Source organism: Molothrus aeneus, chromosome 3, assembly GCF_037042795.1.
Source record: "Molothrus aeneus isolate 106 chromosome 3, BPBGC_Maene_1.0, whole genome shotgun sequence".
Lineage (NCBI taxonomy): Eukaryota > Metazoa > Chordata > Aves > Passeriformes > Icteridae > Molothrus > Molothrus aeneus.
This window is the reverse complement of record NC_089648.1, coordinates 103,455,920-103,482,597: the sequence shown is the minus strand read 5'-3', so window position 1 is coordinate 103,482,597 and position 26,678 is coordinate 103,455,920. Positions and strand designations below refer to the sequence as shown.

Genomic DNA, 26,678 nt, shown 5'->3' with positions numbered 1-26,678 from the left:
ATTTGGCCAAACGCACACCTCTGCACAGATGTCTCTTACTTGCTTTTTCTTTAAAGCTGACAATAGACAGAAACTTTTGCATTACTCTTCTTAGGTGATTGAATCCTAATAGAAGGGGTTAGATAATTTGTTAAGTTAACCAATTAAATGGGTTAGATAAATGGTGTGTTCCAAGTATTTTCTCTTTCTTCACTTAATTTGAAAAGGGAGGATAGCATGAGAGGTACAAAACCTAAAATGAAAGCAATAACATAAATAAAATAAACTACAAAAATTTCTTTTCATGCCTAACCTATTTTCTGACTCACCAAACATTCATATTCTTGTTTCCGGTTTTATTTTGTATTAAACATTCAAACTTTGAGTTGGAGACTCCCTGGGAAGGTGGTTATTGAAAGTACCTTTATAAATACTCTTGTAGCTTGCATCTGATTGTAGGATTGAGGTGAGGCATAAATGATGCCAAAAGGCACTCTACATTGCTGTCACTGAAACCTGAAGAGTCTAGCTTCCTCTTCCATGGAAGCAGAGCCTTAAAATTTGGGGCTTGAATTATTTTTAAATAGTTCAGTGGTGTCTGAGGCACATAAAACATGTGTGTACGTGTGCATTTCTGTATGTGTGCACAGGTGCATGCAGGTGTATGAATCACCTAGTAGCTGGTCATCCTGGCATGTCCCTTGTGGAAATCAGGGTTGTGTGGTGGCTTGTCTGCCACTGCAGTTAGCAACCAAAATGCATTCTATACTAAACTTATAGATTTCTATATTTGAAATTTATTATAAATGCATAGAATTTATATTAAAGCATTATACAAAAAGCACCTTACATAGCAACTATTTGCATATTTTCTGGACTTTTAGAATTATATTTGACCACCTAGTAAAAGTCAGCAACTCTATTTTCTACTGCATCTGAACAATCCCAGGTACCATCTAGTGTGGAGCCTTGCTGGAAACCTGAGGAGACCAGATGGAGTAACAGCAATTTTAGTGATTATTGCAGAAGGTCTGACTGGAAGAGGTGGTTGGGAGAGAAAGCACTTGTGCACCAAATTAAATTATGTGACACTTCCTTTGCAATACACCAAGAGGCACCACAGTGTGCTGGAGTAGGTACTCGTCAAGATCAATTAAAAACAGGGCTGCCCTTATGACACGCTAGGAATTCAAACATGACATTGAAAGCATAACCCAGCTGGCCTGGGGCTAAGGCAAGACACACTGCCTGGTTTTCTGTGAGAAATCAAGCCAGGGCTCATCCTGAGCGAGTGGGCTCACAGCATCTACCTCACCATGGCCTTCATGTCTGCAGAGGTAACAAGGCACAAAGAAGAGTGGGCCTGAGTCTCAAAGCACAACATCCAATAATTCAACATCCTGGAGGGAAGGGATGCCCTCCAGAGGGACCTGACACACTTGAGAGGTGGGCTGGTGTGAATCTCACGAGGTTCAACAAAGCAAAGGGCGAAGTCCTGCACCTGGATTGTGGCAATCCCAGACACACCTACATGTTGGATTGAGAGCCGCACTGTGGAGAAAGGTGTGATGGCTGATGAAAAACTCAACACGAGCCAGCAGTGTGCACTCATAGTCCAGAAAACCGATGGAATCCTGGGCTGCATCAAAAGCAGTGTGGCCAGCAGGGTCAGGGAGGTGTTTTCCCCCTCTGTTCTGGTGAGATCCCACCTGTAGTACTGTGTACAATTATGGTGTGCCCAGCGTAAGGATGACATGAAAGTTTTGAAGCAAGTCCAGACTAGAGCATCTCCCCTATGAATGCTGAGCAAGTTGGGGCTGTTCAGTCTGGAAAAGAGATGGTTTTGTGGAGACCTCATGGCAACCTTCCAGTATCTGACAGGGAAGCTGCTGAGACTCTGCATCTGTCCTTGTTGTGATAGGACAAGGAGTAATGGGTACAAACTGAAAGAGGGGAAATTTATGCTGGACATCGGGAAGAAATTCTTAACTGTGAGGACGGTGAGACACTGGAACAGGTTGCCCAGAGAAGCCGCGGATGCCCCATCCCTGGCACTGTTCAAGGCCAGGTTGGATGGAGCTTTGAGCAACCTGGTCTAGTTGGGGGTCTAGTTGGAACCCCCTGGTCTGGGGGTCAGTACGCACGGCAGTGGGGCCGGGGCTAGATGATCTTTAAGGGCCCTCCCAACCCCTGTCATTCCAGCATTCTCCTATCCCACAGCAGCAAACCCTCCGAGCCGCCGCTCGCCGGGCCCGCGCGGGCCCGCCCCACGCCGGGGCTCGGGCAGGCGCAGCCGCCGGCCCCGCCCCCGCCGCGCCGCTTCCCCCGGTTCCCGCCCCCGCCGCCCTCCGTGCGCGCTGCTTCCGGCGGCGCCCGGCGCGGCGGCGGCTCCGGCGGCCCGGGCAGCTCCGCCCTCCGGACGGGGTAGGGTGGCGGCGGCGGCGCTGCCGGGCGGGCGCGGGGGGGCCGCCGCGCCGGGCCCTGCAGCAACCCCGGTGCGGGGCCGGCCCTGCGCGGCGGGGGCGGGCGGCCGCGGGTGTCCGGTCCCCGTCCGCCCGTCCGTCCAGGGCTGGCTGGCGGGGCCGGGCCGGGCCAGGCCGGTGCTGCTGTCGGGGAGGGGACGCGGAAGGCATCGGCAGCACCGGGCAGTCCCGTCCGCTCTCCCTAGGCCTCGGCGGGAGCTGTCCCCCCCGGGGAAGGGAGCGCGGGCGCCCGAGGAGTGGGAAGGGGTAGGGATGGGATGGAGCAGGGAGTCCGGGAGGAACAGTGCTGGGACCAGACAAAGCGGGCACGGCTGGGCACAGGTTATGCTCCTCTCCCCTGCGGGTCCTCCGCCGCTGCTCGGTCCCTGCAGTGTTCCACACTTACACGGCTTCACCCCGATCACAACGCGACAGAAAGCAGGATAGGAGCTGAACTAGCGATACTATTTTATTTTATTTTTTAGGTGTGTACTTTGGGGTGCTTCACTTCTTGTGGATTGTTATTTGCTACCAGTGCAGGCTGACAAATGGACAAATCACATCAATTGGATGTGAACGGACATGATTAGGACGAGAGAGCACAGTTTAAGCTGTGCCAGGGGAGAATTAAGTTGGATATGAGGAAGAATTTGTCCACCAAAGGAAGGGGTGGCTAGGGGTGGTTAGGGTTAGGGTTAGGGTTAGGGGTTAGGGTTAGGGTCCACCAAAGGAAGGGGTGGCTGTCCAGGGAGGTGATGGAGTCACTGTCCTTGCAGGTTCTTAAGGAAACATGGCACTTAGTGCAATGGTCTGGGTGACATGGTGCTTTTAGGTCTAGGTTGAACTTGATGATCTCGGAGGCCTTTTCTAACCCAGTTGATTCATTAATTCTGTGACAGTGGGAGGTACCAACTACCTAAAAGCTATGGTACCAACTGGCCTGAAAGCTGTGATCCGTGCAGTGAGGAAGCCGCTGACCAACAAGTGAATGTTGTACAGAGTATAAGAGTATAAGTATCATACTGCATGGAGAGGCAGTGTGATATCTCAAGAGAAAAGTGAAAAGACAAATGCACACAAATTTCTTTTTAAAAGTAGTATGGGGAATTTCAATTTTTTTATTTACACGGAGGGGAGAGTTTCACCACAGCTGGAAGGGTTGTTGGTCAGAATGAAGTGCCATAATGCTGGTAACTTTAGGCTGTTAATAGGAAGGGTTACCTGATGATTTACTCATGTTGAGAAACAATTTCTGTTATCTGAGAAAGCTGCCTCCATAAGACAGGGTGGCCACTTTGGATGTGTAATAGGTGCCAAAGGAACTTTTGTCTCCATTGCATCTCTGTGCTGAACCACATCATGACTCTGGTCCTAGCAGGAATGCAGTCAGTGAAGTAACCAGAAATTCTTGGATTTTACCTGTTTTCGTGCTCATGAAGGCAATGTAAGATTTTAGATAGATAAAATTGCCATATATTGCAATCTTTTTCAAACAGTAGAATTATTAGTTAGAAGTGTGTGTGAAGTGGCTTATTTTAGTGCCAGAATATATTATGGGAAGAAACACAGCAAATGGGGCCTGAGTTTAAAGTATACTGTAATAGCTTATTAATTTTTAATTAATAATAGCTTCTAGTTTCAGCAAGTTGAGTGTAGATGTTGGTATAATCTTGGTAATTAACAGCAAGAGATGCTAACCTGTGGTATAAGTACTCTGTTTTAGACTGTAATGTAAGGATCCAGTATTCCCTCTGTGCATTAGTGTTCAAAGATAATTAAGAGATTTCCCATTTACTGTCTTTTATCTAAGACACACATCTTAAATTGCATTAATCTTTCTTCAGAGATCATATGAGCCCTTGTTTTTGTCATTTATACATTCTTTGTAATTTGTCAATGTTGCTGTTTCTTTTATAGTCAAATGAAGAAGAACTGCTCACTGCTCCCAAATGTGAGATTAGCAAAGCTGGTGTAAATAGGAGTTATTACTTCACTGGCTTTAAAAATCAAACCTGGTGTATGCATGACTAGCATCTACAACATTTGCTTCTCTTGAAATAGTACAAACTCTTTCCTATCATGTGCTTTTCCAGGGATGGCTCAGGGATAAAATGTGCCATATTTTTTTTTCCCTAAATCTAGTATCTGTTACTTGTTATGTTTTCACAGACATCCTTCATTTCACAGCCCTTTGAAATCTCAAGTATTTTTCTGTGTACTTCCCACCTTTTCTCAGCAGTCTGGTTGGTGAATAGCTCTACTGTTTCTGCTTGTATGGGATAAAATTGTGGCTGTTGAGGAGTTGTGTTTGCCAAACTAACCAAAATGAACAGGTAGAATCATAGAATATCCTGAGTTGGAAGGGTCATTGAGTCCATCTCCTGACCCTGCGCAGGACACTCCAGCAGTCACACCGTGTGCCTGAGAGCATTGTCCAAATCCTTCTTGAACTCACACAGGACTGGTGCTGTTACCACTTCTCTGGAGAGCCTGCTCCAGTGCCCAGCCATCTTCTGAGTGAAAAACATTCTCCTCATACCCACCTAAACCTGCCCTGACTCAGCTTCATGCTGTGTTTTCAAGTACAGGAGTCATTAATTGGATGGGTTGCTTCAAAGCTTGAAAATAGATTTGTATACAAAAACTGCCTGTAAAAAGGCAAAATAGAGTGAAGAGATCTAGTGCTTTTGAATGCTTTAGCTTAATTAGTGCCTTTTCCCATGAGATCTGTACAGAAGCTGTAAGATGTTTTACTTTGCCAAGGTTTTCTGTGCTTGGAAGAAGGAAATAGTGAATTACAGTCTTAGAAGCCTTTCTGTATGTATAGCAGGAAGAAAAGAAGAGTTAGAAAAAGGTAGCTTGCCCATATAATTGAAATAGTTATAAATTAAATAATAGTCTGGGTAGGAGAAATTGTAAATAATGTGATGGACTTGAATGTATTTTGAAAGAAAATATCTCTTTAAAAAGTTTTATTCCAAGTCTAGTCCAAAGCGGTTTTCTGGAGTCCTGTCTGTAAAAGCAGAGATAACATTTTGGTAGTCTTTTGAGCTCATCTGACTTGTGGCCTGTGCAGTCTTGCTCCCTCTTCAAGCCAGCACTCACCAAGATGGTTTGGGGAGATCAGACTGGAAACTGGTTCTGGTGTTCCATAGCACTATTTCAGTCTATTTAATGGTATTGCCAGGAAAAAAAAATACATATAAAAGAAACAAAAGATGTAGAAGGCTGCTGCTTGGGGGGAGACACAAGAAAAGACACACAAGAAACCTTTATTAGACTTTAGTTTAGCATAATTATGCCTGTACAAAAAAAAAAAATTAATAATATACAACAGGCTAAAGACCCAGCCAGAGATCAAAAGGCATAGTTACAGGGGCCTAAGTGGATCTCTTTAAAATAATCAAGCAATTTGAGGGAAGGGGGAGCTTTTGACATAAACTTTGCATGTACATGAGCTCCAGAGCTGTTTATCTTGATGCTTTGCATAGACCTGAGTCTGCATTTTTATATTTTTTGCAAAGTTAAATCCTGTTAATTAGAAATCAGCTTGACTTCTAGTTGTTCCTGAAAAAATCTCTTTGTATCATCTGGCCCTACTGATCTGTATTTAATGTAATTCTTTCACTAGCTTATTATCCTTTAACCTCTGAAGCAATTTTTCATTTGTCTTTTTAAGGCTGCACAATTCCTAATGCTTCTTTTAAAGTGCCAGAAGAAGAATTCCTATTTGTATTGTAGTCCTAATGGTTATTTAATCCTTCTTTTACAGTGGTTTTTTCTTTCTTGTTATAAGCTACTATATCTTATATTGTTTTTAACTCTTTCATTTGCCTCCACTTCTGTTGTTTAGACTAGTAAGTTTACATGAAAGCTTTCTGTTCCTACTGATATACTTTTGACCTGTTGACCAATGCCAGCCAAAATTGATGAAGTTGTGTCAGTGTCAAGGATTTCAAATTTTTACAGGTTTTATGAAATTATTAAGTTGCTAGAGGGAGAATGACCCAAATGAACATTACTGCTAATGGAAAATCTGCAGCGTGATTTCAGGTTATTTCCTCTCTTAGACCTGGCTTAAACTGGCCAGCTAGCTGACGTACAGCCCTGAACTGTTGGATGGTTTTTCTGCTCTTGGACAAGCTTAGATAAGGAGCACAGCTGGGTTTTGCAGTGCCACAAGAACTGCAGGCTGTGGCCAGAGGAAGCCTGGAGTTTGCAGTGCAGATATCAGGTTGTGTAGGTTGCATATGTGGGATAAGTGATTCTCACTGATCTTCAAGTACCACAACTGAATGATTCTTAAAATTGAGATCTGTAATGCCGTATTTTTCTTAATCATGAAAATTTTGAGTTTGAAGGTGGTGTATATGCTGATCTAGCCATGATTTCAGGTCTTGATAGCAGAAAATTTGTTGAAGTTTAATGTCTGTTGGCATATTCTTTAAATAGATCTTTCTTTTTAAGAGGGGGAAAATCCAGGAGGAGAATGTATTTGTAATCTTTACTTACATCTTACATCAAAGTGTCTCTGCTTTGAAAAAATAAAATAATAACTATTTTCGGTTTGGAGTTGTTTCTTTTTTTTTTTTTTCTTTTAAGGAGGAAAGATTCAGGGTTGTGCTATTTTTTTTTCCCAGTGTCTTTTCTGAAAGGTGGCTTGGGTTGTTTGTGGGAAATGTGTCATTGTGACATTCGTGTTTCAGGGGAGCCTGAAGTAAATCTGGCATATTGTTTTATGCATTCCCTTCTGCACTGAGTATCAGGAGTCATTTATGTCCTGGACAGCTACATCAACATGTGAAACTAAACAAAAGGCCAATAATAGTAGGAAGCAAGAAAGTGAGAATTGAGCACTTCATTAGTAAACTTTCTGTGGGGAGTTAAATGGGCAAATAGTGCAGCCTCTCCTTATCTGTTACCACAAGTGCCTTCTTGCTGGAAACAGTTATGCTAAAACGAGCTGTTTGTACATTTCTGTGTGTTTGTGAGTATGGGAGCAAGCAACTGACCTAAAAAACATACTGTAGATCTGTGTAGAGACTTTAAAAAGTTTCCATTTGTTTAGTAATTTACCCTACTTTAAAACTTATGCTCCCAGAAACGCTATAGTAGGGTCTCACTTGTACCCACTGCAAACATTAAATACGTGGTTTGTCTGCCTGGCAGTGTGAAGCATCGTGTTTGTTGTTACTTGAGGTGTCTTCTGCAATAGAAGGGTCACATCTGTTGGTTCAGAGATTACCACAGTGTGTATCCTGAGGTAAACTAAGCGGCAATTCCCGCAGGGGCTGTTGAAGAAACATTTATTCTATTTGGAGTCATGCTTAGTCATCCCTGTTTGGCCTCTAATGGGTTACAGGCAATACTCCTTATTCTCTCTTGGTAAAGCTGGTGGACAAGTTAATGAGAAGTTTGTGAGAAACAGTTTGTGAATTCATAACCCTAGTGTGTCATGTAGTGCCAGCAGAAATCAGAGAATACACTGCACATTTCGTTGTGTGTTGGTAAAACTCACAGTTTACATCACGCAGGTATGGAGCAGCTGCTCAATATGGGACAGGCATATGTAAGAGGATCTTTATTAGTAGGGAATATGATACAGCCCTCCTGTGTCCTGTAGAGAACATTCAGCTATAAATGCTTCTTCACTGCTGTAAACAGAAAACTTTAGTAAAGTAGTTAAAGTAGCTTACCTTTAATTTAGCTTTTTCTAATTGCTAAACCTGCTTATTTGATTGTTTTACTTGTGTTGGTGTCATCTGTGTAAAAGACATTGATATTCTTAATTAATTGTATATTTTGTGTTGGGTTTTTAAAGTATGCAGATCTAGTACATTTTGTACTTAACTGAATTGCTACCTTAATGAAAATATTTTCTCTTGTCAGAATTAAAATGCTTTCTATGGGGACTTCTGCTTCTGATGCCAGGACTCTTTTGAAGACCTCATTTGTTGCATGGTTTAAAGGAAGATGATGTTGTTAGTGAATTCTGAGCATCCTTCAGGAGGCTGATGACCCTTCTGTTGTTGGTGTGTGCTGTCATGGACAGCTTCAGACGGTAAAGGCAGTATTTTTGTGGCTCTGTTTCAGATTAGTGCTCTGATAGAGGAAGCAGTGGGTTAAGTTTAGATTACCAGCCCAAAAGCTCCTTCTTTTCACTCTTAAGATCATTTACTCTTCTTTTAAGAAAGTAAAACCATTCACAATGGTTTTAAGAGTGGTGTCTTCACAATGGGAAGGTGTATCTTCAGATGTGCTTTCACAGTTGTTTACAGCATGGGCCAAATTTAATTTCATACTTGAATTAATTTCCCTGAGTCACTGCAATTTTGTTTTCTTGTAATAAATCCCTAAAGATAATGCTTATTTTGACCATTAGTTCTTTTGTTGCTTGAGGGCTGGTTTTGGCTGATGTTTCTTCATAGTCTTCTCTTTTTTTTAAACAAAAAATAAATGTCAAGTAAGGTAAAAAGTAAATGGGAAGCAACACTTAGTAGCTTCCAACTAAACAATTGTCTTACAATAAAATACAATAATTTATTAATATTTTAGTAGCAGTACTTTGTTTAAGACACTATTCAAAACAGCACAATTTGCTTTCTAAGAATCCTGTATCTGCTCACTGTGTTTATTCATTCTGTTTTATCAGCTCAGCTCTTTTCCAAAACACCACAGGCAGTTAATGCAACTTACAAAGGACTCCTGACTTTTTGCACCTTCCTAAGACCTATCTAGATGCCACCAGTGTTTCCCATGTTAACAGTTCTGAGCATGTTTTACTACATGTGCCTTCGGCGCCGGGCTAGGACAGCGACGCGAGGAGAGATGAACAGTCGGAGGGCTATTGAATCGAACACCCGCGCCTTACCTATCAACGTTGAAATAGTTCAGTATGCCAAAGAAGTGTTGGATTTCAGCTCTCACTATGGCAGTGAGAACAGCATGTCCTATACCATGTGGAATTTAGCAGGGATTCCCAACGTGTACCCTAGTTCTGGTGACTTCACCCAGACCGCTGTCTTTCGAACTTACGGGACCTGGTGGGATCGCTGCCCGAGCGCTCGGCTGCCTTTCAAGAGGACCCCATCCACCTTCTGTAGCCAGGACTATGTGGAACTTGCTTTTGAAGAACCAGTTTATCCCACTGCAGTGCACATTCTGGAAACCTATCATCCTGGAGCTGTAGTCAGGATTTTGGCATGCTCTGCAAATCCTTACTCACAAAATCCACCAGCTGAAGTAAGGTAATTTTTTTCTTCTTTATGCTTTCCTGTGAGATGTTAAATGCTACAAATAGGGCTGTTCAGTGGACTTTGCTTCCTAATATTTATCAGTTTTGATTCTGACTGACTAAAATTTTCTTTATTTCTTCATGTTTTTAAAACTGTGGTGTCTCATTTTGATAGCAACTTCAGAGATGTAGACATTTTTTAGGAATTAATGCAACTCCTAATATCAACTTTAATTTGTGTAATGATAGTTTTGATGTTGGAATTTTTATGGGCAATGATTACTATATCTGTATAAAACCCTACTTCTGAAGTGGTAGGTCTGAGCTCTTCCTTCAGTAGGAAGAGAAAATTGTGTAAAAGAGGTTGAGGATTCATGGCTGCTGTATCATCCTGCTTCAAGTAGCCATGGGGTCTTTCTTCTCTGCATGCTTTAGGTTGAATGTATAGTACAATTAGGCACTGTAATTATTCATATGGAAATGAAGCTGAAACCAGAAGCACAGAATAGTCAGACAAAAGGTGATACCATTTGTCTGATCTTTATTTTTGGTATGGTCAAAGGGTGGTGAGCTGAACTTGTTTTTACACTCACTTCATCTAAAAGAAGCAGATATGATCCTGTTGGTCTTCCTTACAGTAGGAAGTCTTGATGAAATTCCAGTTGCAGGATCAGGAGTGTGGTAATCTGGGGAATGGTAAGATAGTAAAGAAAAACACTGTGTGTGAGGTGAGAAGCTCTTAGTGAGGAGGTGAGGAAATAGGAATGGAAGGAGAAAGTGAACAGGTCAAACCATCTAGTGGGCAAAAGCATTGGGAAAAGCTGTCAGGATATGCAATTGAAGTATTCCATATCAAAAAGTATTCCATCTCAAAATCATACCAAAGATAGAAAGGAAGGGAGAGCCCATAGAAGAAATACTAAACAAAATGTGTCCTGTAAAGATTAGTATGCCAGCAAATACTATATTGCTATGAAATACACACTTTGGTGGTATAAGCAGTGCTAGTGTGGATGCTGGGTGATTTTTTTACTGACTTACCTTTTACAGATGCCACTAAAAAGTATGGTTTTAGGTCTAACTTATTATCCCTTGCTTTCTAATACCGGGCCATTGATGTTCATTCAAAAACCCTCGGAAAATCAGGTGTCATAGTTTATATTCAAAATTCCCAGTTAATATATTTTGTATGCTTCTGTCATCTGCTCTGGTTAAGTGCAGTTGCTTGTTTTACAGGTCTAATGAGAATATGATATGTTGTATAGCTCTAAAGTAAACATCTGAATTCAAAGAACAGTGATAGGTCAAAGTAATAATAACAGGCCACCTAACTTTCGAAGTATGAGTGCTTTTGGCACTGTAATACAGAACTTATTTCCAGACTGGTATGTGGTGAAGGCAGCTTTAGACTTTCAAATTCAGAACCTAATGTGAAATGACTTCTGGGCAATTACTCTGTGAACTTTCATTTTACTTTCTTATTTTGTGATGTAGATCTTATTTCTTTATGGTGAAACACAGATTGGAGGAAAGCTCAAAAATAGTTAACTGAAGGACCTGTTTAATTAGGTACACAAAAAAAGAGAAAATTGTACAGAGAGCTAAAGGGAGATGAAAGTGAAAATACTAATATAAAACTTTGGGTATGTGCTTTATGACTTCTCTTGAGGTGTGGTCAGAGTGAGAGCTCAGATGTCCTTCGTAACAAAAGATGAAGTTTCTGTACAATCTTGCTTTTTAATTTGTAGGCAAGAATGCCACCTGTCCTGCCTGCATAGGTTAACATTTCTGTTGGAAAAAGGTTGTCTCAGGCATCCTTGGAAGGAGTAGTCTGTGCTGCCTCTTCAATAATTGTTAGTCTTGATGCTAGAGAAGTGTTAGAGGGATGCTTTTTTTCTGTTTGCTTACCTTTGCTCTGCAGGACTTGTGTGTTTGGAGCTGAACATTTGGTTTGTCTCTTTTTTTCTAAAGAAGGCCATGTCTTATGTATGGTGTCATGAAGGGAAGATGAAGGAAGCCTTTCTCCACATAAGGGACACAATATTTTTTCTCTGTTCATTTGCTCACCTTTGTGAGAGGAATCTGAAGAGTTGCAAGAGTGCAGTCTCTTTTCTGCTTCTGTTCTTGATCTCTTGTTTTTACTTCCAAAAATTCTCTGAGATATGAACTAAGAATTCTTGTTTTTGAAGATGGAATGCTGCTGTAATCTCAGGTGATTCCTTGTTTAACTGATGTTTTAGTCTTGAAGCACTGCCATACTATTTTCTTCTGTTAAAAAAGGCCATGACCTACTTACTCAAAAGGCACTTAGAACTTTGTTTTCCTCTCCTGACTAATTTGATACTTTGTTTTTTGATACTTGAGTTATTACCAATGAAACTTTTCAGTGCTGCTTCGTTTTATCAGCTGACACTGTACGTGTTTCTGAACACCAGTGTAGAAAGGGCAGGTCATTAGGAAAGTTCTCTTTCACCAGCTCCTACTTGATGTACAAAGAAGGCCAAACTGTCAGTGAAGTCGAAACTTTGTTGAGTACAAAAGCTTCTAGGCTACAAGTCTCTTTAGGAGGAGCTAGTGTATCACAGTTCTTGCTCAAGAGAATTTTATATATTTTTATTAAAAAATTGCTAGCACCCACTTACTTGGTCAATGTATTACTTTATGCTTCAGTTGCATGAAAGAACAGCTCATGCAGGTGTTCAGAAGATGCTCTTTGGTCGTGTTCCTTTGTTGCTGGTGCACTGAGCACTGCTATTGCAGCTTTATATGATGCTGTCTCAGGTGAGCTTTTTCAGTGTCTTTAGAGGTGGGGGTCAGATCTTCATGGAATGGGAATAAGCATTTACTTCTCAGAGGATTTTCAATTGTTTCTAAGTAATCCTCATGCTTAGAACATGACAGTTTGATGTTTTTTTTATTATGGTTTAACTAGCATCCAGCAACTGGAGGATTCTCTGTCCTCTCATGTCTTTCACTGCTTCAAACACAAAAGGCATTACATCACTTTTCTCTACATAAAACAATTTTTAAAAATCATCAATGTCAGAGGAACTGCTGTTCTTACACATGGAAACCTTTTGTGCTTTTCATTTGTGCCTCTCATATCTTGACTAGTGAGAAGTGTAGGTAATTCCTTAAGCTATACTAACATTCCATGTATAGATTTGTTATGTGAATTAACCAAGTGCAGAAAACCCAAGAAAAAAATATTAGTCTGAGATTATGGACATGTTGTAACATAAAGTCTCAGTTTTTATGTGGTGAAGAAGCCAATCTCTATTTTTGATTGTGTTGTGTTATGATTATTTTACTAGTGTGGCCCTGGGACTTTGTACAGTAGTGCACATTCTGTGTTTGTAGGGTTTGGTGACAATGCTGAGTTGTCACCAAGCTTCAACCAGTGGAAGAAACAGAGCTCTGCACACATGTGCTGGGGAAAAATGCAGCATAAGCTGAACCCAACCAAGAGTGTTTTCTTTGTTTTTCATTGTGTGTTAGATTGATGGGTAAATTTTAGCTAGCCTCTGTGATGAGAGAAATGGGGTTTTTTTCTGTTTATTTTCCTCCTTTTTTACCCAGAAGGCTTACTGTTGATGATTCCCTTGTGGCTTCTTCACTGTTAGCCCTTTTGATACATTTTTAATAGTTGTTGTTAGTCTTTGTTTAAAGGGAAAGTCAAAAATATTTGTTTCAGAACTTTTCCAACTTTTTCCTTTTATAAAAATAACTTAGGTTTTTAAGCTTGTAATATGAAACAAAAAAGTGGTCCCTATTCTCCTGTTGTGGTCTTCTAAAATTTTATTTGACTGTGGCTTTTATGTCATATATGTGTTATACTGATACTGTACATTCATGTGCTTTTCTGAAAGCTCAAAATCAGAGATTCCTAACAAGTCTGGAATCTGTGGCTGTACTTGGGGTAAAACTTCATAGCATATGTCCTTCCTGCAATGCAATGATTGCTTCTTCAATAATTAGAGATTATCTTGTGATTATTTTTTTCTTGTTCGCTACAGATAAAGTGTGACACTTATTAGTTTTTTTCTCACGGGTGAGATACCATGATCATTTGTCTGAGACCACTTCCATTCTGCCTGTGTATTCCTGTTTTTAATTTCTATTTAATTTGCTTAATTTCATGTTGTTTAGAATTTTACTAGAAAATTGAGCATGGCTCAGTATTTCCAAGCTTAACTGAATTTGCTGTATGCAAAGTTTCTTTCTATTTCTGAAAGTCTTAAAGCCTGTAGAGACAGAAGCTGCTACAAACCAGAGCAGCAAGCTAATGAAGATGGACAAAATAAAAGGCTCCCTCTCCTTCCAATGGGAAATTTATTGTATTTAAGCAGCCTGGACAGGGATCAAAATGTTTTATGGAACCTCTCTCTCTGCCCCCCCTACCCCCTTTAAAAAAGGGAGTGAAACCAGAAAGGCAGTGTACTGAATGTAAAATATCATGAGTTCTTACTTGTAGAGAGTGGCATTCAGATGGTTCTTTCACTCTACCTTTTATTCCCTGAGAATCTCAGATGAAAACACCCAAAACACTGCTGATACCATCAACACATTCGAGCGTGATAAGGAACCTTCAGGCCTGTATCTCACCTATGTGTAACACACAAGTTCTAGACATTTGCATCCTTACTTAAAACTTGTTTTGACATCTTCAGGCAAACAGCTTTTTCTTGTTTCAATGCCTGTCATAGAAAAATGAATTCTGAGTTTATGGAGTACAGTCATTTTTGAGAAGCTCCTAAAAAGCTCATGTAAACAGCGCAGTTACGTGAAGTATCTTTTGCTGTTTTAAATGTCCTCACCATTCTTGGAGTCCTGTCTGCTGTCTCTGGTATTTCAGAATTGAACTCTTGGTAGAAATGAAAATTTTCTTCATATTTACTTATGATAATTAGACTGCTTTGAACTCTGCTTATCAGCTTAATCTGAATGATTCTTAAATTGTGCTCATGATCTTGCCAGTCTCCCCTGCCTTTTGTGTTTATGAGCTCACAGCTGAGGTCAGGGGTACACTTTCCAGGTTGGTTTGAACTAGTGTGCTGAAGTATCCCTGGCATGTTTGCAGGCAGGAGATGTTTTCTCCTAGGTAATGTACAGATTTCTGCTGTGCAGTTGCTTGGCTAAGAGCAGCATGTGATTATAATTGTTGCACAAGTTGCATTTTCATCAAAGGTGTGGTTATATTCGCTGAGATTCCTTATGTTCTCCTTGTTGGTCTATCTGGAACTCTCCCTTCTATTGGCTTTTAACTCAGCTATTAGTTTCTTGAGGCAAGGCATTTATTGGATTGCTTGTAGTGCTTTTTGTACTTTCTACACCTATCTCGATTTGACAATACAAGAAACCTCAGCAATTGCAAGCAAAGTTTAATCTTGTACTGCTGGAGAGAAATCTGATTACTTTTCCTAGAAACCCCCTTTTCAAAGACTCTCTTATTACATATATTTCTTCAGAAGTAACCAGGTCTGCTCAGGCATCATCTTAACCATTAAAAACCTTTCCAACAACATTAGGTCAACAAAAAATTAGGCAAGCTTTAAATATGTGCTATCATTTGACACAGACCTTCCAAGTATGATTCTCGGCCTAGAAATCACTAGACTGTATTTTTCTTCATGGTAAAGGAAGAAGGATGGATTTTTTTTTTTCCTTTACCACATAGGTATATGGAGTCTTTAGTATCAGAGAAAATTGAGTTCCTGTCTGTCTTCATGGGACAGAGAGAAATTTAATGGGAAAACTGAGTCCATGGCTGAATGGAGAAACTCACTTAATGTCATCCTTTTCTTCAATTACTAGAGAAAATACAGATGTTGCTGACTCTTATTCAGGCTTTGCCTGGCACGCCTTGCTTTCTAGCACATTGCTGATGAGACCTTCTAATCAAAGCATTCTCAGTGTGACATCTTTGATCAGCTGTTACTGTATATCTGCAAGACTGGAGGACAATGTACTACCTGAATTCATTTGATTCTACTTGATTTTTTGAGAGCTACTTAATTAACTCGGGGTGTGGGGCAGGCAGAAATCCTTTGACTCTTTAAAGGTATTTATTGGGATTCTGTTTCTCTTTGTTTTGGGTTAAATAGCTTATTGAACATTGTAAGCTTGAAACAGATGCAGGAGACCTTCCTAGGGAAACTGATTTTGATCCTCAGACCAGGACTGACTGTCAAAATGCCTTTCTTATGAGAAATTTTTAGGTGGATTATCATAAGAAAAGAATATTCCAGAACAGAAGAATGAAATTCTTCCTGAAGCCTCTTGGAAATTTAGACTTTTTTGATCCCGATGTGAATTCTTCACTCCCATTCTGATTACCTGCAGCCTCTTTAAGTGTCACAATGGTGATCCCAGAGGAAGAGATCACTTCCACTTGTAGTAATGGGGTAAGAGCATGGGAAGGGTTTACCATGCCTACACATGGGAAAGATTTGCCAGCCCTGACTCAGAGCAACTGCTATTGCCTGCTCTTGTTTGTGGTGCCACCAAGGCAGAGAACATCATCAAATCAACCTGATAAACTTGAGGTTTTTCCAGACAAACCAAAAGCTAACTTCTTTGAAGTTAGATTGGTGGGCTGTTGATGAGAAGTAAACAGTATGACAAGGACAGTGGAAAATTGTCACTGGTTTTGTTGTTCATCAGCATTTGGTATGCAATGTGAGCTTCACAAGATGGTGAAATCATGCTAAGTGTCTTCCATTTTCTCTAGTTTATTACAAAGACTGAGAACTAGCTACTGCCTGCTGGAGCTGGTTATTGCACTGCAATTTGATGAGCCCAGATCTCCAGATACATTATTTTTTTCAAGAGCTCTGCTGCTGCTAGATAATCCTCTCTCCAGGGTCCAAAAGGAGAAGTCAATAACAGACCCATTCTGCTAGAAGTTGATGGTCCAATATGTGTTAGATTAGTGAAAAAATAGCCTTTGAGTTTCCCTAAGGATACTTTGAGTGGATAGATGGAAGTGTCTAAGCAAAATGTCAGATGGTGATCTGGATGTGCTCAAGGAAGGTCATGTGCCTTGCCAGCACTGAGTATTTGCTTAGAGAATCAACCTATGTGAGAGGATGTGACAGTGGGACTACAGCTGTTACTTTGCTATGGGTAGACATTCATTTTGTAAATTCATGAAATCTTTTCTTAATACTATGTCTCTCTTATGAAAACTGTTAATTTTAGGGTAGAGCTGTCCACTCTCCTGTGTTAGTACTTTGATGTGCCATGTGCTCACTACTCTTGTATGTTTGGTTTTAGTTCATTTCGGTTTTGGTTTTTTTTTTTCCTTTGGACGTAAGAGTTCTGCAAGTCTCCCATTCTATTATAAGGTACTTGGAGAGCAGCATGATGTAGGATAGGAAAATTTATCTGTGCATACCTGAAAATGTTCAAATGTTCATTGTGAGATGGAAGTTATGGCCAATGTGGATTTCTCTTTTTTCCTTTTTTTTTTTCCCAAATATCAAACTTCTTAACCTTACTTATGCTGTGTGCAGTGTTTTAATGAAAATCCGTGCATTTTTTTCACTTTCTGTTACGATGGAAAAAGTTAAAGCATTTGTTTCTGTTGTAAGTTCAAAGTAGTGGTGTCTGGTAGGGGAAGCCAAGATGCTGGGGTACTGAGGAGCCAGTACTTACTGGGGGAAGTAAGAACTCTATCTAGAATGCTTCTGAGATTCATGTAATAGGACAAGAAGTCTGAGAGAAATCCTTGAAGTTGGGGTTTGGGAGTGCTGAAAATCCAAGGAATGTAAGACTTGGTTCCTCCAGGCTACTCAGTTGGCAGCAGGTTTCCCTGTCACTTGGTGGAGGAGAAAGGTGGTCTGTGTGTGAAAGGTATGTACCATACTATGTATGGTAGTTCTGTATGTGCCTTGAACTTCTTTTGTCTGACACTGGACCAAAGAGGAGAAAGACTTTTCAGTTCAGCAGTTCAAAAATTCTGGCATCTTTTGCAAAGGACCCTTTCAAAAATGACTTGAAATTTCTACTTTCTTTGCTAATTTTTCAGTGAATTACTTCTAAAAGGAACATTTTGCTTGCCTAGGCAGATAAACACAGTAAAATTTATTTTTTTTTTTAGTAATTTGTAATACTGTAGTTTGGACAGGCTTGATATTAAAGACTCTGAGTGGTGGGGCCTTTTTCTTTTATTTTTTAGGAAGTAAGAGGTCAGATGACTCTCTTTGGGTTACATGGCAAGAGTGTTCCCTGTGTACTTGCATTAACAGGCCATCATTGTGAAGACATCAGCAATCCATTTGTTTCATTACCTTACCTGTGAGTTGCTAGATAAACTTGGTCACAGATAGCACTAACACAAGTGACTGTGAGTCTGCAGCTTGTTTTGTTATTCAGTGGAGAAAATATGCCAAGGTCATGAATTAGTGTGAGTTTAACAGGAATTAAATTTATCCCTAGGATATTTATCAAATCTGGGGAAAATGTAAGTATCATAAATCATCTTTTCAGCCTTTTTCTTGCTTGTTAAATACTTCTGACAGATGATATTGCCCTCTTACTGTGCTCAGGAATTGCCTTAGGAACTTTGATTTTAATTCCTGTACTGTATGTGTGTCTTTTTTTTTCCCAGATGGGAAGTACTTTGGTCTGAGGCACCTACGAAGGTGAATGGTCCTCAGGCTCGGCAGTTCACACCTTGCATCAAACAGATCAACTTTCCCACAAACTTGATCCGACTGGAAGTGAACAGCTCTCTTCTGGACTATTACACTGAACTGGATGCAGTAGTACTACATGGTGTGAAAGAGAGGCCTGTGCTTTCACTTAAGACTTCAATGATTGATATGAATGATATAGATGAAGATGAGGATGAAGAAAAGTTTGCCTGTGGAATGGACGCCCTAAATAAACAGTTCAGCATTGTTACCCTCAGGGAATGGCCAACTAATGGATATTTTGATAAACTGCCTTATGAGGTAAGAAAAGCATGTTTACCCTCAATAATTCTCTTGATGGTTAAGGGTGCAAAGGTGCTTTACAGAGTGTTGGTCAGGATTGTTGTTTTTTCTCAGTTCCTTGCATTCCTTGTGAATCTCCTGCATTTGTATAGGTATGCCTGAATTCTGTAAGTCTGTCTGCTTCCATGGGTGGATGTTAAGTATTTTCATAGTTATTGCACTCTTACTTCTCAAGGATCTTTGCACTCACGCACAGTTTTTACACCAGATACTCTAGCCTTGAATTTCCAGCTCTTGAACTTAAAAGCTTTTAGCAGTTTTCCAGTAGGTTTTTAGTCCTCATACTTGACAAAGAAAATACACAGAAGAGATATGAAAAGATTCAGTCAACATCTGGAAGTGGGAAGAGTTTGCAATAGGCTAAAAGTTCTTTTTCCTGTTTTCTCTCTTACAAAACTTAGAGAGCTTTGTTCTTGAAAGTGCAATAATATTTTTATATTACTATTAAATGAGCTTTTTCCATCCAGCTAAGTTTTGAATTGTGGTGCAGGTAAAATATGTTATGGCTGGACTTCAGCACACTGTCTTCTTTTTATGCTTGCTACTTTTTATTCTGTCATTAGCACAGAAAACAGTTGTGAATTAGCTCCTTTCAGATCCCCTGATAGCATGATGGTTGCAAGTGTGCTCAGAGTCTGTAGATGAGTATTTTCTTTCCTCTAATTTCCAGTATAATGAAATTGTGGAGTATGATTGCTGAATACCATGTGCAGGCCAGGCAATTCTCAGGGGGGTACAGCTGTACCCTGATTGGAGCAAGAATTGAGAGATGAAACAATTATCTTCACCTCTCCTGAAATAAACTGTTGGCACAGCGTGGAGAGGAGCCTTTACTTGCTGGTCAGACTTGGGCAGAGACAAGATTGTTCCTGCTGCAGTCTGGCAGAGGCTCAAGTGTTGATTCAGTGGTAACTCAGCAAATGCTCAGAGTGCTTGTGGCTTGAACCAGACTCGCTTTTGAAAGGGAGGGTGAGCTGTGCTGCCATGGAGTGAAGGGTGCTTGCAGAAATGCCTGATCTAATCAAATAGTATTTCAGTCTTACCATATCTTTTGACTCTAAGTACCCCAATTTGACAAATGAAGGCTGTGCTTGGGTGACCATGTACCCTGGTAGCCTGCAGAAGTTTGCTGTGCTTGTAAAGAGGGAAGAGAAAGGAAGAGAATGTAACAACTCTTACTGTCTTGTCTTGAAACTTCTCTTGAAACCAAACCTCTTGAGTTTGGTTTGAGGTTCTTTTTTTGTTGATGCAGTGGAATAATAAATAAGGAAACTATTTTTATCATGAGTTAGCTCTAGTAGTGTTTGGTTGTTTGTTTTTTTTCCCCAGAGTACACATGGTGTTTAATATATTTTACTGTTGATGCTTGCATGACAGTACTGAAGTAAAGAAAGTACTTTGCATAATTGTTTGAAAGTTTGAAAACATGTTGGTTTTAGTAATTCAAGGAAATTAATTGTAGATAAAACTTCATTTAAATGTAGGAATTTTTCTTGTTGAAAAGGCTGGATAAATTGATTTGTAATATACTAAAATATCAGGGAGATTGATTCATCTCTTTTCTTTCCCACATGATCATAGAATCATGAAGGTTGCAAAAGACCTCCAAGATCATTGAATCAAACCATAAATGGTTGATTACACATATTAAAATTTTAATTTAGGAAGTATTTCTATAGTCTTGTTGCGCCTATGAGCTTCTGTCTCCATGTACTTTATTTTGTTTTTCTGCTCTCCTTTTTGTCTACCAGATTTCTCTTTTATCCATTTTTTAACATGTTTGGTTTCATGAATAAATTTATATGGTCTGTCAATACCAAGAGCATCTTTTTTTCTTCTGCCTTGGTTTAAAGAAACTGAAAATATGGGTGGAATATTCATCAGGAAGCTATAAAAGACTATTTCTGTACTGGTTTTGTAAAATCCCAGTTTCCTACTTTCAAGTCCAGCTGTAAGGGTTGGGCATCGGAGCAACAAAAATGTTGTACTTGGTGGTCTGACAATTTTTATCACACTGGATATGGAAGCAGTACTCTGCATGCTCTATTTAAGACTGACAAATGTCAGCTTCTCAGGGGAAGTGTTCAAACTGTGGGAGAAGTAAGGCAATTGCTGACTCCTTCCAGTTTTGATTGATGCATTCCATGAAAAATTGTACCTTTTCTGTAGGTCTGTATTGATTGTCAATGTGTAGCTGCCCTAAGTTTTCATAAACGTGCCTGTTCCTTATTTGAGCTGTTTGAAGCTTTTCCATACTATCCTCTGTAATTCACAAAATAATGCAAGCTGAGTGGGTTTTGCTAAGTAGGCATCAGTTCCTCCAGCCTTTTATTTGTTTTTGCCTTTGTATTTCTGAAACTTCCATAGACTATCCTTTCATAGGATATGTTGTTCCTCAAAATGGCATTAGGAATGGTTTGCTGCAGTATAAACTCCAAAGGCATTTTAGGATTGCTCCTGTCTAAAAAAAACCCAGAAAATTCTCAGCTTCACGGGGCACAGACTTCTGTAGAAGAGACTGTAAATTTTTAGATGACCTAGTGAGAGAATTTTCCTTCCCTAACCTTGGATGGTGTTAACCAGCTGTTAATTAACTGTGGAGTGCTTGTACTATCTATGATCTCTTCTCCAGAACTACCCTAAAATTGAGGAAGGATTTTAGAGGAGAGACTTGTCTCCCTTCCCAGATCATTGACCATCTTGTGCTGCTTGTAAAGTGGAAGGAGTAAGGCCTTAGTCTTAGTTGGCTTTGCAGGAATACTTGAAGTCTGAAGGCCTGACCAAATTCAAAGATTTTGGGAAAGCTGAGGAACACCTGCCACAGCATCTATGTTGTGCAGTTTGAGACTCACCAAGATGTGCTGGCTACTAAAAACCCAGCTTATTTTTCTCCAGAGAGGAGAGTCAGAAGACTCTGCATGCTGCAGTCCAAAATATGTTTTTGGTAAAAATTTTTGTATAGAAGGATATAAATGACATCTTTGTCATTCCTTGAAGCTGATTTTTCCAAAACCTGCCTACAAGCTTCATGAGCTATTCATGTCTGCTGGTGTTCACATGCACTAATAAATGTGTGTGTGTTTGCTGGTGCAAGTTGTACTGTGTGGAACCAGGGTTGTGTGTTTTCTTAAACTATGCTGAGAAATGTCAAAAGCCCTAAAATACCATCTTCTTCGTGTCTTCTCTCTTTGTATCTTTGTGCACATATCCTTTGTCCTTTACCTGAGCATGTTTTAATATCAGTTCTAATTAAATGGATTCTAAGCTGTAGCAGCTCTAGTTGCAAGAGTCAAAAAATTGCAGGTTGTTCATTTGTCTGTGTCTGAATGAGTGGTTTGCATAGGCCAGTGTATTTTTTTATTGGAAAACCATTTCATCTTCATGTGGAAGAACTGAAAAAGGAAATTCATAGAAAGTACGAGTATTGTAGGTTTGACCAGCATCCAGACATTCTTTTCTGACAAAACCAAGTTGGGCATTATTGTGCTCTAGCAAGAGAAGGTATTTTATAAGTACAAATGGTTGTTGTTGCTTGCTGTTTTTCAACAAAAAAGCTTAAAAAAATCAGAGAAGCTTCTGGTTCAGTAAGCTTTATTAGTATTATTAGAAACTACACCATTGGTAAAGTTTTGCCCCCTGTACTGAGGAGTGGAAATTCTGTGTGGGCTTACAGGCAAACTTTGTAGTTGGTGAGAAGCTCTTTTTTTTTTTTTAAGATATTTTTTATTTGGTAGTTCAAAAAATACACCTGGTTTAAAGCTAACATATGCCATATTTTCCCTGGAAATGCGAGAGGAAGTCCTCTTGTACTCTTAGTCCATCATAGCCTAAAAAGGCAATCAGTGTTGTATAAATTATATTTTGTTTTCTTTCTGTCTTTTTTCCGATAAACTTTGTTTTTACTGATTGATTTATAAGAAAGTGTGAAATAATAATGATTGTCATAAATTTTCACAGTAAAAACTGTGAAAAAAATCACAGTAAAAACTGTTGTTTGTGAGAAACTATATTATGAGATTAGCTTTCAAAGCAGGTACTCATTTCTGTAGCATTCTTGGAATCACCACGAGCACAGCGTAGCACAGTACAGTACATCATGTCGCATACTCATTATGATATCAAATTGTACTTTATGCTAGGGTACACAGACACAAAAAGTGTGTTTCTGACAGACACCAGACTCCAGGCTAATGGTGATTAATGGTTATTAGCCTGTACATTTTGAACCTGTTAGTTTTGTTTAATCAAAAGCCAGGAAAAAGCACTTTATAACATAATATCATAGGAGTGACGTTTCACTGTATATTTTCATTCCATATATTATGAAGTAGCGCAATTTCAGTAAAAAATAAAGATAGATTTTTTTGATTGAGACATGGGCAATTTCATCTCAGGTGTGGAAAGACATCCTGTGTGTTACAAAATGCTCATTGAAGTCATCAGTTAGTGTAAATGGACATTGTTCAGTCATTTATAGTTTCATTCACCACTCTCTGTATTGCTCAGAAGTTACAAAACAGCTTTTTTCTCATTGAATGAAGTTTGTATTACTTTGCTTTTATCAGGTATTATGTCACATTAATTGTCTGCTAATTGTGCAGCCTCTGCTGACCTTTCAGATTTAGAAACCATGGAAGAAAAATCTGAGGGAAAAGGCATTAATAAAATAGATATTTAGCTGACTGACATAGTGTGGATTAGCTGAAATTTTGCAAAATTCAAGATATTAACTTGGGATTATGTCTTTAGCTGCTAGTTATTTTGGATATTTTAGGTTTCAAAATGTTAACAGGTTCCTAAATGTCAGTTGGGTGCAAACTTTGCTGATTATAATGTAACTGCAGTTATTATATGTGCATATATATATTTTTATATATATGCTCTTACATTGAAATGTCTGTGCTGGTCCTCTGCATCAATCTGAGTTCCAGAGACCTGCAGAGACAAAAGCCTGGGCTGTTTTTGGGGAAAAGGAGAAGCAAGGAGAAGAGAAGATGAAAGGCTTGAAACCGAGTATGAAAGAAACTGGAGTATATCAAACACTGTATTTTTGCATTGGAGTTAAACTAAAATGTTTTAAGATACGTAGATCTTGTTGGAAATCTAAATACTAAATCTGGAGCTGAGTAGGAAGTAACATTTTCCATTTTGCAGGAAGTTGAATTGTTTTGTTGTTCCAAAAATGAAGGGGGGAGGAGGGGAGGTGGAAAGTAGCTGCATAATAAAGTGATGCATTGGAAGTACAATCTGTTTGGATCTCACAAAAAGCTCCATTTTCATTTTACGTCACAGATTTTATCTGATTTTTGGCGGATTTGTCTTATGAATCCTTCTAAGACATCAAAATGAAACATTGGTATTTTGAAAGGACAGGATTCTCTTCCTTTAGAGTTGATTTGTGAGTTGTAGTTTTTTTAATTTACACTGATTCATTTCGGTGAGTTACTGTTTCCCACTCTGCTTGATAACAGCCAATTTAAGTTATATAACTTGAGTGCAGGTACTTACATCTGCTAGAGACAGCTCTGGTAAAGTAAACATTAGTTTTTAGATTTCATTTCTCAAGTGCATTTTCTCTCAGTTCCTAGGCTAAAGGAGATTTCTTTATTTTGTCGGGCGTTTTTATTTCCTAAAGAGAGTATTTATGTCTGTGTTGATCATTCCTTGGAAAGGAAAACAGAGAGGAGGGATATTTCTTGGTTTCTGAGTGTGACATAAGTTATTACAAAAACTGTTACAGTGATGCTAGTCAGAAAGGCTGGTGATTATTCTGAAGCTGAGATGATTCAACTGATACAGTTAAAAAGGGGTTTTGCTGTTCAGATTTTACTCTGGTGTGGAACAAAAATGCTCTCAAAGTATTACAGCAAGGGGGAGATCGTAAAAGGAGATCCGATTATGCTGAATTTTTAATCCGGTTGCATAGTCCAGAGGAGAGGACCTAAGATAGAAGACAAAACACTGATTTTTAAAGCAGCGAGAAGAGCAATAAATCTGAAATTGGTTTAGGGTGTGAGGAAACTGGGACATGATATAGTTTTTCCATGTACTTTGCAAATATCTCCCATCTTAAAAACCAAATACAGAGAAGAAGGAGGATGCCAGTTCTGTGTTCTGCTCAATGAAAGAGCAGACTTAGTGAAAGGAAATATATAAACATAGTGTTTACGTATATATCACTGTTTAAATTAGCATGGGTTTTGATTTGAAAGCTTCCTGTCGCTTTCATATGCTGATCTGCTTTTTCCTTTCTTGTTTAGCATGTTGTCAAATTGAGAAGGCAGTGCAGTTCTAGTTAATAGTTAATTGATTTATTTGAGAAGTTACTTTTGAGTAAAAGGCTTTACTTTCCTTGAAGTTAGAACGCATTTTCTTATTCCTTTGCAGTTTTCCCTTAATGTTTTAAGTGCTATATGACCATCTGTGACTTTTTTTTCCCTGTTTTTAATATAGCTCATCCAGTTGATTTTGAGTCACCTTACAGTACCAGACCTGTGTAGACTAGCACAAACTTGTAAGCTACTGTATCAACATTGCTGTGACCCTCTACAGTACATTCATCTCAGTTTACAACCTTACTGGGCAAGGATTAATGACACATCCCTGGAGCACCTACAGTCTCGCTGCACACTCATCCAGTGGCTGAATTTATCTTGGACTGGAAACAGGGGAGCCATCTCTGTTTCTGGATTTAGCAGGTCAGTGTCAAATGTACAGAAATGTTTTGACAAGCTCTGTTTGCAGAGCTGCTGCACGGTAGCTTCACTAAGTATTTGAAACTTTATTAAAAGGCAAAAAATGTATTGGATTTACTGTAAAGGGTGTGATTGTTATGATATAGAAAAAAGGAACAGCTAAAACAGTAGGAGATACTAAATATAGCAGCAGAAGTCCATAGCAGTCTGAAGAGTCTGCATGTTCCAAGCTGCTTGTGATGGAAAGGCTTCTTCCAGGGGGAGCAGTGTTTTGCTTTCTTCTGGGCTTCTGAACCACGCTGCTAGAACTGAGCTTTTAAAAATCCATCTTGCAAGGAAAATGTTTGTGGTTGTTCTTTGTACAGATGAGTCATCAGTAGGACGGTATTAGAATGGCTGCAGTAATAAACTGATTGCATGCTCACATGGTATGAGCCAAGTAATCACTGGAGTCCAATGTAAATGCAAATATTTTCATAAAAGTGATTTAAAACATTAGCCCTGTTGGAAAACAGGGGGGTTGCATGTGCATATTCCAATGAGCTGAAAATATGACTGTGGTGTAGGTCATTAAAATAGCAAATTTGCAGGGATTCTTCTCTGTATAACAGCCGTGTTCTCTGCTTTCTTAAGATATCATTTCTTGCTTCTTTGCTCATTTGCATTAGTTAAACAGCTTCTATCAATGCATTTCATTTAAGCAAAAGTTGTTGCTTCAACTAAGGGGTAATCAGCAATGGCAGGTGAAAGCAGAAAGTGACTGATAAGAGACAGAAATGTTTAATATATCTGAGAAAGTTGTCTTAACTCTCTTTTGTTTTCTGAATAAAAAGGTTGACTCAAGTATGCAGACATTTTCTTTCCTTTCGTGCCTAAGTTCCTTACCTGAGGAAGTAAAATATATTGAAGAAATATTTTGTCAAGATGACAAAATGGGAATGTCTCTTCTCTTTTTCCAGACCCTCCAGTATAATCCAAGAATCCTATGCCTCTTTTGTGCTTATTGGTAGGGAAAGAAAATACACATCGGCTAGTTGTTGAATTGGGTACAAAAATTTCTCCTAAATTTGGATTTTGTGTTAGATACTTTATGCAGAGGATAAATATGCAAGCTTTAATTGGGAATTCAGCTCTGAAATCATGAAGTGCCTGCTTTCTGATGCTTAACTATTAAGTCTATCTTTTGAAAACTTAACATATGTGAATCTTTGTGGCAACTTTTTTCATTTCCACGATTTATTGTTTTTTTTAGTATACAGTACTGCAAAAAGTCTTTGTAGTATTGTAAGAAATTATTGCCAGATTCAGA

At 39.3% G+C, this 26,678-nt stretch overlaps 1 protein-coding gene across 1 annotated transcript in view; it reads left to right on the top strand.

The window, feature by feature from the left end:
* The first annotated feature begins 2,339 nt into the window (after window positions 1-2,339).
* FBXL4 (F-box and leucine rich repeat protein 4) overlaps window positions 2,340-26,678 on the top strand; it is a 62,329-nt gene continuing 37,990 nt past the window's right edge. The window contains exons 1-5 of the mRNA XM_066547515.1: window positions 2,340-2,403; window positions 8,331-8,502; window positions 9,094-9,688; window positions 18,287-18,632; window positions 25,128-25,372. Coding sequence (XP_066403612.1) covers window positions 9,180-9,688; window positions 18,287-18,632; window positions 25,128-25,372 — 1,100 coding nt within the window. The 5' untranslated portion in view covers window positions 2,340-2,403; window positions 8,331-8,502; window positions 9,094-9,179. The remainder of the gene's footprint in view (window positions 2,404-8,330; window positions 8,503-9,093; window positions 9,689-18,286; window positions 18,633-25,127; window positions 25,373-26,678) is intronic.